Source organism: Vidua macroura, chromosome 8 (genome assembly GCF_024509145.1).
Source record: "Vidua macroura isolate BioBank_ID:100142 chromosome 8, ASM2450914v1, whole genome shotgun sequence".
In the NCBI taxonomy this organism is placed as follows: Eukaryota; Metazoa; Chordata; class Aves; order Passeriformes; family Viduidae; genus Vidua; species Vidua macroura.
The window spans coordinates 35857542-35873150 of record NC_071578.1 but is presented as its reverse complement, the minus strand read 5'-3'; the positions used below and the strand labels follow the sequence as shown (position 1 = coordinate 35873150).

Here is a 15609-nt window from a genome sequence, read left to right as displayed (position 1 = left end):
CCCTTTGAGTAGACTGGTACAGAAGTATGGACAATTTTTAGATTTGATATCAAAATGCATTAAAAAAAGAACACAGGAACATGTCATTTATAAAACATGGGGCATAAGGTTGTCAAAAACAGCAGAGGGTAGAGAAAAAAATGCCAGCAGCTGTTTGCAGCACTATTCAACATCAGGACCAATGAGGACAGAAAAAACTCTGTTGGCCCCTACTCACCTCTTGCCTTTCCAGACTACCCTGGCAAAAGTCCTGGACAAAGCTCAGAGCAGTTATTACTGAGGGATCTCCCCTTCCCCTTTCGAAGGGGAGCCAGGAAAGCCATCTCTTTTGTGTCCAGAAACAGCTACTCATGATGAAGCTGATATGTAAAAATATAAGAATATCACCAGGAATAACATTTATTAAAGGAACCAACCAGCCAGAACTGCAGACCAGCCACAGGAGAAATCTTTGCAGTCCATTCACGCTACACTGGGAAAGAACTGAGAGGCAAGAAGTGAGTATGGTAATTTCACATAATTACAAATTGGAATGAATGGGCAATTCCTTCCTAAATATCCGTACAGCTCTCCTCGGCAGGGAAGCAGTGATCCAGGTAAAACTGCACACACAGAAATGACAAGCACACCTCCAGCATAACACAAGAACAAATCAAAACAAAGCTGAACAGCTTAAAATCCCCAGAAGTACTGGCCAAGCTCCTGAAATGAATGCAAGTAAGTTCCCTTGAAAAGCCAGAGAGTTTCTGCAGCTCCCAGAATGTCCTGTTCTGAGGACAGCTACTTTTGCCCTCACTCTTGCCAGACACAAGCCTTCCTTCACTGCCCTTGCTGTGATGTGCAAAGGTGTTCCAAAGGGGCCCATGGTATAACCCACAGCCAGGCTGCTGGCTGGGACAGCACCTCTCTGATGGTTTGGGTTATTGGGCACTACTGAAGAGATTTTAAAAATTCATCTTTATAAGGTTTCATCTTTAACCCAAATTTTGAAGAGGCAGTCCCAGTCACGACTGAAAGCAGAGTACACTTCACAGCACAGCCCAGAATGCACTGAGAGCGCTGACACAATACCAGCAAAGGTGCACATTATCATTGAAAAATACAGTGTTACAAAAGCTGTAAGAGCAGAGCAAACAACGATTTTCATGTTTCTCGTAAAATTGCTGGGAGACGGAGTAACAAATGTTTGTAAGTGAAAGCAAATAAGACTCTACTGCAATATCTGCAGGCACAAAATTCAGTTTCATGTCTCCCAGAACAGGAATTAGGCATGCAGTAAGCACTCTTCCTAAAACAATTCTTATGCAATTCATATGCATGACCATAGAATTGAAGGAAAGATATAAAATATTTCTCATAAATGCTTTCCAGTAGAAAAAATGTCAAGAAGCACAGAGCTGTTCTGGTAAGAGGAAATTACTGGTTCTAGATTGACTATAAATTGGGCATGATTACATTCAGTCTGAACATTTTCCAAAGGTTTACAGAAAGACACAAATTGAATCAGTTAACAGCTTTTAACCACTGTAACAGAGTCAATAAAGTGTTTTAAGCTGGAGTTTAATTAACTCATGGAAGAAAATGAATGGAAGGGTTCCTAGACACACTGAGCTGGTGATGCAGGTCTCTGCACTGAACACATTTTGGACAGAATGTAAGCAGAAACTGGATAGCTACTTAGCTGTAAACACTGTATTTATATCATATTCTTCTTATTTTTCAAGGCTTCCCCTGGCTGATTATGGGAGCAGGAAGGAATTTATTCCTCATCTTGAAGCACAGGCTGGCTTGTGAGACTGAACACAAGGTTGGGAGGGGTAGTCTTCCACCAGGGAGTTGATCAAAAGCCCAAGCTGGAGACAGGATGAAAGACGTGTGCTCAAGTTGTTTGTAGCTGTAAATTTTCATGCACTTGGTTGGGGCAGCCTGGCTGAAAGAACTACTGACTTTCTAGGGGTTTTCTTTCTGCAAAGGCACATTATACACATCCAGCATAATCTGCAGTTTTTCTCAAAGGTATTTATTATAGAGAAATGGTATAAACACAGCTGATGTCTACTGCTAACCTTCTGTCCTTCACTGAACTTGTGGATTCTGGTCCACGTCTCACATTAGTTTTAGGACACTGGGATGTAAAATGGGGGTAGACTGGGGACTGGGCATTCCAAAGACCCTCCTGTGTGGTAAGAGTTGTCACAGCTGTAAAGACCCACACATAGTGACTCAGTAGTTCCTTCAAGGTGTCTGCTGCAACAACCAGTAATAATTCAAGTGTATTGAAAATTAAACAAATCTTGATGGCTAGAGTACGTTACTGATATTTATCTACAGCAAATATCTTCAGACATGCATACACACAGATATATATTCAACCAGAATCATTTAGCAGGGTTTTCTCCCAGAGTTTTGAACACTGGTATGTAAATATTCTGTGGAATGGTGCAATTGTCTTTAATACATTTTTATTATTATCTAAAAGAAAATATTATTTTCAAAATGCATAAACTGAAAATAGCAAATTGGAAAAGAATCCCTCAAGACCTTTTTGTACCTTTCATTTGCCCAGGTCTCACCTGTCTGCGGAGGTCTCTGGTCTTCTTGCACATACCATCTATGGCAACATTCAGGGCATTGCTTCTCTCTGCCTTGTCAGTCTGCAATCAAAGGGACAGAAAACAATCAGTGGCTGGCTGGGATCCCTCAGCAAGCACATCCTCTGTGTCCCCAGTGCATCAGAGCATTTGGTAATTCACACACGCTGAAGGAGTTTTCAAATTTTTCATACATTTCAAGAGCCAGTACCACAATGTTCACAGAATGCCAATTTGTGATGTTAAGCATAATTTGCTGAGTCAAAACATATGTTTTAGAAGCAGTGTACAGGAACAAAATAAACACTTCTTAACTTCTGAATTGCTGTAATACTCCCAGTGTAATCAACAGCATGAACAGAATTATGATGATAGTGACGATGATGGTGGTGGTGGTGATGATGATGATTAGTAATAGTAATAGTAACAACAACAACAGTAATATTTATGGCAATTCATTAATACCCTATTCATGTGAAAATGTTTTCTCTCTAAAAAACAACGTATAAATTCAGGTGCCCACAATGCAGTGTGGTTATGCTTTTGTCTGTAGTGTCCATTTTCCTTCTGTAAAACAGAATGGGTGAGTTTCAAAATGTCCAAGATGTTGCAATGCAAACACCGCCCATGAAATGGCAATCTCTCCATTCCACAGCACATTCATCCTCAGCATCTAGGAGACTGAGATATTTGAGAGGTCTGAAGAGAATCGGTTTTACTTTCTAAACAATTTTAACTTTTTTATTTCCACCTATAAGCAAAGTGCTTCTATCGTGGTTACCTATTTGAAAAGTGTACTTCACACTTCACTGGACCCCTCAGCCTTTTTTCCCTACAATATTACCATAATACTGCTGTGCCTCCTAGCTGGTTAGAATTTTTTTTCCTGTTAGTACAGAAACGACATGAAAATACAAAATGCCTGATGAACTTTGCTTGCCTAAAGCAAGCAATCATTGCTGACTACCTTGGACTGCCCTGGCCCAAAGGAAAGCACCACAAATAGTGGTGCTTTACACAAAGTCAGCACACATGACATTTACAGCACAAAGAACCAGGCTGTCATAAATGCTAAGCAATAGCCATGTACAATGAGCACAGCATTTACCAAGCACCAGAAGTCTCTATTATGAACATCACTGTGTCATTTTATAAATAACATCAAAATTAATATGGAAGTAGTAATATCGTGGTAGGCACCCAGGAGTATAAGCTTATTATCTATGAATCATATTTCAATCAGAGTTATTTCCTTACTAAAGAAACCTGTGAACAGGACAATATGCTTAATATTAAAATTAAGACTAGAGGTGGCAAGAAAAGAACTCTTACATTAAAACTGAATGTGCAATGTCATAAATGCCTAGAATTATTAGCACATTTTGTATCAGCTGAAAGGAAAAACTACTTTTAAAACTGAGCTAGTATTTTCAGGGATATTTAGAAAATCTCCTATGACCTTCAATCTTTGAAACTGGCTATAGTCTTTGCAGGGAACAGATGATCAAAACCAGGTCTTGGAGAAAGGTCTGAATTTCACCTTAAAACCTTCAAGGAATCCCTGGAGGTGGATACTCACTTGTGTTCCACAGCAATGCCATCATTTCTTGTACCAAGGCTTGCACAGGAACCAAAGTAAATAATGACTCCTCTATTATGCTTTGCAACCTCTTGTCAACCTTGACAACAAAATGATCCCTTCTGAACTGCCAGGTAAACAGGGCCAGGAAAAACTCGGTGGATACAGCTCAGCTTATGCCTATGCATTTTCTGACTACAAAAATGCACTGGCATATCCTTTGAAAGTTTTATATTTAGAGCCTATTTTTCTACAAAGACAAAATCATTGTAAAATATTGGGATATTTTTCAAATTCCCTGGTAATCTGTAACTTCAAAGGTGGCCACTAATGATACAACTGGCTTTCAGCTAACCTAAATCTTTGAAGCAGCTATTCTGAAATAACCTCAGGCAGCAAGTGGCATAAAATATTGAACAGTGAACAAGTTAAAAATACTTTACTTTCAAATTCTTAACATAATAGTCAATGTCTAGAAAGCAAATTTAACTATAAATGAAGTTATTCTTCACCTCATGTTTTCCCTAAGAAATAAAATACACTACAAATGCACTGTAAATGCAGCTTCAGGCTGTAGAATATGGACAAGTCCAGACTGCAGGTAACCTCATAACTGCAGACTCTCATTCTTCCCTAAAGAAACTTAAACATCAAAAACCCCACACTACTGTTTGGATAAATCCTACTTACAAAGACTTCTAAACCATGCCCAGTCTTTTCCAGTCAGGGGAACAGCTGGTTACAAAGTCTCCTGTGGGAACACTCCCAAAGAGCAGCGACCTCAAGCTGCCTTCTCCCGCTTCTGTCCCACTGGCCCTTGGGACCTGAAGTCCTCCTGCGGGTGTGTGTTCCCCTGCAGACTCAGACTCGACCTGGATCTGACACTAACAGCTACACCAGGTGATTGCATTCTTGAATAACCACAGAAGAGCAGATGTAGTGTCTGACAAGCGTCCACTGAAATGCTGGCACGGCGAAACCAAAGGTGACCTGAGCAGCTCCACGCTCAGCAGAGCGCAGCTCTCACTCCCCAGCGTGGAACCCGCACGTCTGCACTTGAAACACTCCACATCTGCTCGGCAATGAAACCCTCCTGGTGACTGACACGCCTATCCTGAAATAGGTCCTTCTTGTACAGAGCGACTGAATTAGGAAAAGGGCTAGGAAAATTATGCACATTATTCTGGGTCTGGATTTTCAAAATCAGGCATGTGAGCCTGAAAAGTTATCCTGCACTCACCTACTGTTTTTTTCCTGTAAAATATATGTAATAACAACTATATGGCTCCCTTGTGAAGATCCTAAAAGCAATATCCAGCTCCTATTTCAATGCATTTTTAACATTTGAAACATTTTATAAGCACTAAGTCACAGTGTTATTAATATTCCACTGAGTGAAACTAAGTATTTTTAATTAACACTGGATAGCTTGAAGATAAATGCTGGGTACTGGAAATAATGCAGGCCCATCTATTTCACACACTGGCAAACAACATTAGTTGAATGTCTCAAAAACCCACATGCACAGAAAATCTTTTCTGCTGGATTTCCACCTAAACCAGGACACAGATGCGGGCAGATTCTCAGCTGGAACACGTGGCCATATCACCACTGGTTTTGATGGAGCTCATTTGTAGCAGCAGGGGATTGTGACCGTCCCAGGCACCCCAGACCCTTTAAAAGGTCTGTGGCCAGAAGTAAAGCATATGTTTTGATTCATGGGATGTGTCTGTTCCCAAACAGTCATTGAACAACCTTGGGAGGAATAAATAAAAATTTAAAAATCCAATCTACTAGCATGATTTTCTTTGTCCATCCCACAATGACAGAATGGTTTGGGTTGGAAGGGATTTTAAAGCCCATCTCATTTCAAGCCCCTGCTGTGGGCAGGGACACCTCCCAATGTCCCAGCTGCTCCAAGCCCTGTCCAGCCTGGCCTTGGACACTTCCAGGGATCCAGGGGCAGCCCCAGCTGCTCTGGGCACCTGTGCCAGGGCCTCACCTCCCTCACAGGGAAGAATTTCTTCCCCGTCTCTGGTCTAAAGCTGCCCACGACTCTGTGATAAGCAGCTTTTGATGTAGTTCTATGCATCCAAAACCAGTTTTAGTTAAAAAAAGAATAGCACATTTATCAAAATCAATTCTCTATAGAAATATTTAAAAAAGAAGCCAAGCTATAAGGTAAACACCAATCAATACTACAATAACTTAATAAATGTCAGAGCTCTAATTAAATGACTGACTGTTTCAGCCTCTGTGTTGACTGCAAATAATCCTACGCTCAGCAATTAGAGGGTCCTGTACATTGCACCTTAATTAAAAAAAAAAAAAAACAAAAAAAACCAAAAAACAAACTCTCACGCAACTTAGGTAGGACATTAAAGCAAAGCCACAGCCTCTATAGAGACACCAAGCATTTTATGTCTGTTGTTACAATTTAGCATATAACATACAATATTTTTTTGCATATGGAATTTATAAATTGTTCTTCTTTTCATTTATAAAGTCACTGTGAATTCTAATCAAAACCATAAGATTAGAAGAAAATTGCATAAAAAGCAATTTTACAATTTATTTTGCATAATGAAACAATTTTGTCATTACTTGGGACATTTCCACACCTCCATTTTTTTGTGCAATGACAGGATTTTTTTTTTCACACACAGCTTATAGAACCCCTGATCTGTCAAATCCTGTTGTGAAACTCAACTAAGTAAAGACATCTACAAGCATCTGTCTCAAAAAAGGCCCAAAGAAGCCCATAAGCCTTTATAAGGGAAGATCCAGTTCAATCCTGTTGCAGTCTTGAGTTATCCCAGCAGGTTCATGGCTGGCTTAGTTAGTTAACGCTGTGCTTCAGCCATCAGTAACTAAATGGAACTAATACCACTTCCTACATTCTTTGCTAGGAGGAGATGAAGGATTTGTTACCTTGAAGGTCACACAGAGAGAAAAAAATCCAAGATGACTGCTTGGCTATGTGAGAAATGCCGAGTGTGGGGCAGACCCTCCTTGCATTCCTTTGTACCCATCTGGATACCACTAGGCCCTGGGATTTGTCCCTTAAAGGCAGAACTAATTTAAGCATTATTTTACCCTTCAAATTTTCAGCTTGTTCCTCAAAGTGCAATGTCCAAGTAAAACCAAGACTGCTTGTTGGAGGTGCCACGTCTGGTTAAATACACCAGAACAAAACAATGACCTTCTCCGAACCTGCAGAACTCAGTGGACAAGCCTGTGCCACGCTGCAACTCAGAAATGAACTGGCTGCTTACAGTTCTTCTTTTCATGCATACACCACACTTTCAAACAAAATGTTTTAAAGACCTCCTGGGTCCCCATCCTGGAAGTGGATAAGAACAACTCCTTGAGCACAAGCAACCTCATCAAAACATGGAACTGTTTTAGATGCATGAACAATTATATGCACAGCATTTGCTGCCTGAGAAATCCCTGACTTGAACATTTCAGAAGTTATTCAAGGAATCCTCTGAGAAGGCAGTTAAGGCAGAACCTGACATTTCTGACATTTTTCCTGTGAAAAGGTAAAAGCTCCCAGGCCTTTTCGTACAGCATTTCAAAGCCTATTTTTACTGTACATCAAAAGCCTGGAAAGGGAAATTAATTTAGAAGTACATTTATTACCATTTTTTTTTTAATATGGGAAACACAAATGAAGAACCCACAAGTACTTTAAGTTGTAAATCACTACCTCCACTCAGTGACACAGATTCCCTACTCTTAACACACCAACACACCCACCCCAGTGTGATTTTTTTAAAGACACCTAGCTCAAGAAAACCTATTTCTGTGATAAACAGGTTAAGCATATTTTTTTAAAAGGGGTATGGGAAATCATATGCAAGTGAGCAAATAAGGACTCTTTCATGTGGAACTGTTTCTTATTAAAGAGAGGGTTTTTTCCTCAATAGCTTCAACATGAGATTGTCATTTTCTTCCTCTTCAAGCCCTCATGGGATACTCCCTATGGATCTAATGCTGTGAGATGTGAAGTGCCTCATAAGAAATTCATTACCTCCACCTCCACTGCTACAACTGGAGTACTAAGGGCTCTCCTTCCTGTGTCAATTACCCTTCTCCAATCAATATGCAGGAACAGCCTAGGATTTAAAGCCTCTCAGCATAAACCTCTTTTGGCATTCAGTTACATATAGTTTGCAATACTGCAAAACAAATTTTAAATTTCATTCTAGACAAGCACAAAGCAAACAGTCTAAAAAACCCAGAACTGAAATGCACAACCCTTTAATTATTAGAAAAAAAAACACTGAAACACTGAAATCTGCAGATCCCAATTAACCCTAAAATCTCAGAAAGAACAGTGTTGCTGGAATATGCACATTGTATTGTCACGGTACAGCTGGTCTGTAGCTGAACAAGCTAAACCTGGCCAGGACAAGTCCAGCCTGGCTGGCGTGGCTCATTGTGGAAGGGAGGCAGCAGACACCTCAGGAACCCTGCTCAGGCTGGCTGCAGATGCAGCAGTGGCCGGAGAGCTGGGCAGGGACAGCTCCCATCCCATGCCAGCTCTCCGAGGGGGGATGCCAGCGCCCTGTGACAAGGGCAGCCAGCACAAACTCCCGGCTGTTTGCTGAGCGCGGGCGCTGCGCTGCGGCACGTGGCTGTCTCCGACCCACGGCCCTGCACCGCACTATTGCACATTTCCACCCACTCTCATTTTAAAACACCGCTGTCAGCCAGCTGAAGGTGTGGAGGATGTCCAGGTTGTCTCAAAGGACAGAGCTGGGATCTTTACCCCTGGGATAATAAATTCTCTTGAAAGTGACTGGGATCCAGTCATGAGAGAAGATGAGGAACCTACACTATTCTAAATTTTTATCGGTTTTCTCTGATACTTAAGACAAGTATCTCCTTATATCAGTTTTTCTCCTGCTTTTTCACACAGAGAATATTAGAAAAGTTCAGCATGACTCCAAGGTGATCCTGAAAAAACACCCATACTTTTCTAGTACTTATCTGGGGAGAAGTGTCCCAGGAAGTGCATATGTCATACCCAGCGTGTTGCAGAGCAAGTACAACCATCACTTACCATCAACCATCACTTGCTCCTACTAATGCAAAAACCAAACACCACAGGCACTTCATTTTTGAAATATGACAGTCTTAAAACTTGATAGGGAAAACTTAAAAGGCCTGTAGTACTTTATTTTGGTTTGTATTTCAACTCCAGGCCTATCGGAGGAATCAGCAGGGTGTAAAAACAACATTAAATTTCTTTTAATCCGATGTTACTGTCATTCACAGATGATGCAGGGAGGAAAGGCAAACGTAAGTAGAAATAGAGCAATACTATTGAACTGATAGCAAGAAGTATACTTGAGGTTAGTCTGCCTTTTACTAAGAAGCAATTTTCTAAGTTTCTAGTCCATACTAGTTTTTAATTGAATATCCATCTACCTTTCACCAAAGTGTTCTGGCAGTTTTACAGCAGGAAAATAGAAAATTAGTTGGAGAAAATCTCATTCTACAGCAGCAGCACAAGACTTTCCTATGATGAACTATCATATAAATTGCTTGGAGATTATATGCTGTTATGAGAAAGAGAAAGGGGATGGAGGGAGAAGAAAATTCAAAATAAAATATAGTAGAGTTGCTGAGACAGTCCTTCTCATTCAGATTGTTTAAAACTCTTAGCCGTACTTTTAATCTGAAAGTTACAGTCTTAAACAGCAGCCATAAATAGGGGAAAATGTCCAGCACCAAGCCACTCACACTCTGCCCTACCTAGGGACAGACTAAGCTAGTGCAGGTTCCAAAGTGGCACAGCAAAGGCACATCCTGCATTTTTCAAGGAACCAAACACAAACTTACTGTGGCTTTTGAGGTGCTACTTTAATGCACAACGTGCCACACAAATAGATTCCTGTACACTTAAGAGAAGTGTAACAGCATTCAAATCAAACAGCATTATAAATACATATACATACAATATATATTTAAAAATATACAGGGTGACAAAAAAAAATGTATTTCTATAAAAAAAGTCTTCCAAGTCCTCATGGCTGCTCCACGCCATTCAGTACCCTCATGCTTTCTCCTTGTACTTCCACTGTACCATGGAGAGATAAGGAAGGTAGAACAGGAAAATTAAGTTGGCTGTGTTGACACACACATTGCTCTGGGAAAATCTCTATCATACTGTTCATGATCACTCATAGAACAGACATACTGTGATGTTTTCTTTTAACAGAAAACCGAGACACTCTTATATCACATTGGATGGGTAATGAAGATTGAGTTCCCTGATTTTCACTCCCACATAACTTAAACATTTCTGTGTAGTTCCCCACAAGGAAGCAGCTTGAGATAAATATGGGTGGACCCAGGATAGAACTTGGCCTACAGACAGAAACCTTAGAAAACAGCTACTTATCCAAGACTTCAGCTCTGAACCAGGCAGAGCTTGGTAATTTCAAATAACACACATGCCATGGATCTGGCTCTGTTCAAAACTATGCTTCTAAATAAAAGTTAAATGCTGAAACCCCAAACAGACCAAAAAATGTAATTCCATTTAATTATGTATCAAATGCATTAGTTAATCCCTTTGTAATCCAGAGTGATTAATTTAATTTAACACCATGCTGGGACGCAATATGTGAATCTAGGAGGCTGGGAGGCACCTCAGCATGTGCATTAAATGAAAGTGCAGCTTTTAGGGAAAGGTCTAAGTTAAGTTCTCAAGTTTACAAATATTTCCACTGAACACTATCCAGCATCCTGTGTGTGTAGTGAGTCCAGACTGTGTGAATGCCTTTGATACTTGTCCAGTCTGTACAGAGGACTATAAGGGAAGAGGGAGGAACACAGGAGGTTCAGGGGATCATCACAGCAAAAGGCAGTTGATGCCATCACTTCATTGGGTGAATTCAGTCACTCCTGAGCAAAACGTCCCCCTGCTTACAGCAACACCATGAAACGGCTCCAAGGTGGTACTCCTAGCAGCTCACTCAACTGTTACTTAAAAATTCACTGTTGTTAGCTAGAGATCTACTCCAGTTCAGAAAGTTTCTGTTGTTAGCACTTGTGGGGGAAGACACACAAAGGAGGCTGGTAGAAGAGAGCTTGAATGATGCTTTCACACTGAGGACCGCCAGAAAGGGGCCCTTGCGGAGCCATTTACTCCGCAGATGGATTTGCAGAGTGAGAAATCAGTGCTTTACTTGGGCTGTGTGATTAGACTCACAGCACAAGCTTGAAGATCCTGGGTTCCTGTGCTGCAAGAGAGAAAAAAGCCCCAATTTGTTAAAAGTAGCAGCTACCAAATGGAACAAGGGAGGCTGTATGTGAAGGCATGCAGGGAAGACAAGTGAAAATTACAGTCTCCTGCAGGGCTGGGATCTGCAGAATCCTGCATGAGATCAGGAGAGTCTGCTATTCAGGGCATATTCCTCTGCAGTCCTATGCAGAAATTCCCTGGGCTTTTTCCCTATTTATTTTTACACAGGAAAAAAAGCCCCCAAATATACCTGTGGAAACATTCAAACTCAGTATGCAGTATTTGTGACATTCCAACATAGCAATCATACTTCATGCTGGAAGTTCATTTTCTGAGTACTTTTACTTTAAACATTGTAGAGAACTCTTGTCTAAATTGAAAATGCAAAGTTTCATGTTTAATTTTTTAAACTATTCACATCTCCAATTAGCCAAGGAATTAATTTATTATAAATTAACCTAAATTTTCATATCATTGTCATCAGCTCCATGGAAGAATATAGCAAAGAAAGGAAAGGAGAAACACAGACTCCTAGACATAACTAGAACAGAATCAGTAGGAAAGTCATTAGGAATTATGTTGGGTAAAGCAAAAATATTGTAGAGCTCAAAGAGCCTTTTTCCTTTAAGATTTATACAAAATCCTTCAACTTTCAATGAAATAAATTAAATACTTAGATGAAATCTAATGAGTAACCTGTTCTCGCTGTAAATGTGTGCTACTGAATTTCATCTGAAGTTTAAGAAATGTTAAAAATACAGTCAGAGGATTAAAAGCAAAAGGTTAAGTAGATCTTCATAAATACAGGTCCCTAGTTGTACATGAAAATTCAAACATTTATAATTTGCATTCCTATATAAATGCATATAAGATCTACTTACACTAAAGAAATATTCAGGTTGTGTGGACCTGTAATCAAGGTCTTAAAAAGATCTGCTGCTTGCATACCCTAGAAGTGGGCACCTTCCATACCCCAGGGTCTAAGATCTGAAACGTTTCCCCGGGAAAGCCACCGAGCTCTGGGCTCTCCCCCGCTGCTCCCCGCCAGCAGAATAAAGGAAGCCTCCTTTATTCTTTCTTGTGTTTGTCCTGGCACCGGCAGGCAGTTGCCACCTTCATTTCTTAGCTGGCAGACACTTTGGAAGTTTCTCATGTCACTGCTGCTGAAGTGCCACCCTGCCAAAAGCCGCGCCGCCCCCCGGTTCTTCCCAGGGGCCGCAGCATTCAATGGCAGTGCCAGCGCAGGGGGCACCCAGCAGCCGTGCAGAGCCGCAGTGCCGCATGCCAGGGAGGCTCTGGCTGGCAGGACAGCCCCCGCCAGCAGCTCAGCAGGCTCCCCCTGCCATGCTCAGTCCTCTGAGGAGCTGTCCAAGCCCATCAGGACTGACGGACGTACTCAGATAAGCACCAAAGGACCGAAAGCGCACGCGCAGAGAGGAAAAGTTCAAAAGTTCAATCATGAGGAAGACCACAATCTTCAGCCTCAGGACCACCTGAAACAGAGATTTTTGGAGTTAACAAAATGAATTAAGCATTTATAATTTAGCTTGTAGAGTTATGTGTTGAATTTTTAACCTTTTACTTAAGAAACCTCTGCCTGGTACAAAGGGCATAGGAAAATGCAAATTTCTGAAGCTTCTTGCATAAAGAACAATACCAGAGGAGGCAAAGAACCCGGATAACGAAGCTCCTCTGTCTCCAAGCCTATCAAGACTGACAGACGTACTCAGATAAGCACCAAAGGACCAAAAGCGCACGCGCAGAGAGGAAAAGTTCAAAAGTTCAGCCATGAGGAAGACCACAATCTTCAGCCTCAGGACCACCGAGAGACCCCCGTGCGACCACCACAGCAAACCACGCGTGCCCAGAAGGGCGTGGAATTACTTAGCATGAGAGGCGAGGACAGGCAGGGCCAGGGGTTGAATATGCATGAAAAAGTTGTGCAATGTATTGCATATGGAACATCTTTGGGAATACAGGTGTGGGTCAGACTGAGGCTCGGGGCACAAGTTTTCAGAGCGCTGAGTGAGCCTGCAGCAGTTCCCTGCGGCTCCCGGGAGAACTCCTTCACTGCGCTGCTGTGCGTCCTGCTGGGGCACAAGCGCTGGGCAGAGCCCTCCTCATCTACCCTGCTCCTGCTGCCCCCAGAGCCGCTGCTATTGCTGCGCGTGCTGCTGTGCACTTCATCACACGCAGATACGCTCTTCAAACGCATCACAATCCTCACACATAGACATGCAAAAATAAATACAGATGAATATGTCAGACTGTATTCAGCTTCCGTTGTAAACCCACTTTGCACTGAAAGAGCTTCCAAAACTGCAGGCTGATCTGATGAGAGGCTCAAAACAGCAAGTGTACAAACCTCTCAATCTACCATATTTGAGAGCCACATTTAATACTTCCAAATCAAAGAAAAGCCAATTTTATATTAATTTGATAAATAAATACTGTTAGTAAATTCCATGAAAAGATACTTAATCATTTAGTAAAACTGGGAGCATGATTCTTAGAATGATGATAATGTGATACTTACTAGATATATTTATTTTACTTCAGACTTCCATGAATAAGATACTTGCTGTTATTCTAGTGTTATAGATGGATAATGAGATGATTTGCTCTCGCAATTAAGGGATGACTATTGTGTGACTATTAAGAGAAGCTTTACTGATGTATAGTTATGTTATTGTAGTTTAAACGTCCTCTGTTCTCCCCATAGTTCCCTTTCCCCCTCTGTATTGCTGCCATCAGACAGCCTGGGTTGCCTAGGACAGGCAGAAAGAAGGCGAGCACTTGTTCCCCTTGCATGGGGCAGCTGGGAATGGAAGAGCTTGTTGCTGTGGGGGCATGGCATGACAACACCTGACCTGCAATCAAGTTACAAGAAAGCAATTTCCACCGATAAACAGCAAAGCAGAGCTGACTGACAGACTTTGGGAGGAGCCAGGGTTGGCTGATGCAACTCCCAGGGCTATAAAAGATGGAGCATCCATCTTGAAGATGAACCCACCACATGGTACCCCATGAGGGCACTTCCCAGCACTGCAAATTTTTCCTTGTATAGTCTTTTTGTTGTATTTTTGTTAAGGTTTAATAAACCTTTTAAATTTGCAAAGTTTTTCACACTAGGAACAGTATAGCAGAGTGAAAGCCCTCTTCTGTAACCCCTCCCCTCACTCCGCTTCCATCAAAAGATATCCTGACCTCCCTATTCTAAAATGACAAGGAGAATTGTATGTCTGTTTGTGGGGGAGAACAAAGTGAAATCACTTCAAATATCAGTCGTTGACAAAAGTATAAAACACATTAAAAGGCCCAGTGCTGAAAGCGTAATTTCAATTTGGCATCATCTTTTGTATGTAAATAAACACACTTTCAAATGCACTTGCCGTATGTAATACATTTCAGGGAGCCACGCTTCCAGACTGCCACAACAAGCATTGCCTAAAAACAAAGGCTGGAATCCTCCTTTATTAACTTACTAAAATTCTCACATGGAAAGTATACATTTAAACATCTGCTTTTCAGGGCTAGTCAAGGGTGCCATATGTTCATTTTTAATTAGAGTATGTCTTCCAAAGTAGGCAAAATACCTCTTCAATGACAATAATATATATTAAAAACAAGTAAAAATAATCATTGAACAAAACCACATAAATGGGATTCAAGAAAACTCTAGAGCAATTGTACATGAAAAGGCTTTATATCAGATTGTGCTTATAGCCTAAGTGAAAATGGATGTTGTAGTAAACCATATTATTTAAAGCACAAAGCTGATGTGACACTGGGTCTGCAAAGAATGTTATTAAGAGTTAAAATCATAAAAGAATGAGATTGGGAAAGCTAAGCAGAAAAGGCAAAGCCGATATTCCAGGCAAGGTTTCTTCTGTAATTACAAAAAAGAAATTAAATTATGAATTATGGAAGAGTTGTTTCCTACTCAGAAGGCATGAGAGAGAAGGATACTTGGAAATGAAATGAGTTTGCAGAACCAGGGCTTAGTTTTGCTTGCTTAAGACTATCAAACTCCAGCTCATGATTTTTTAAGGCTACTGATACACTTCTACACTCATCCATAACAACAGCAAATTAAAAGTAATACACATTTTTGCTACACTCAGGAAACCTCAGGTGGGCACTAACACGTAAGGGCACTGCAGGCACGCAGATGCTGA

General features: G+C 41.0%; 1 protein-coding gene across 6 annotated transcripts in view; it reads right to left on the bottom strand.

The window, feature by feature from the left end:
• CTNNA3 (catenin alpha 3) overlaps positions 1-15609 on the bottom strand; it is a 427746-nt gene that overhangs the window by 178918 nt on the left and 233219 nt on the right. For all 6 annotated transcript variants that reach the window (XM_053983470.1, XM_053983472.1, XM_053983468.1 and 3 more), the window contains one exon: positions 2574-2654. In XM_053983470.1, the coding sequence (XP_053839445.1) occupies positions 2574-2654 (81 nt within the window). The remainder of the gene's footprint in view (positions 1-2573; positions 2655-15609) is intronic.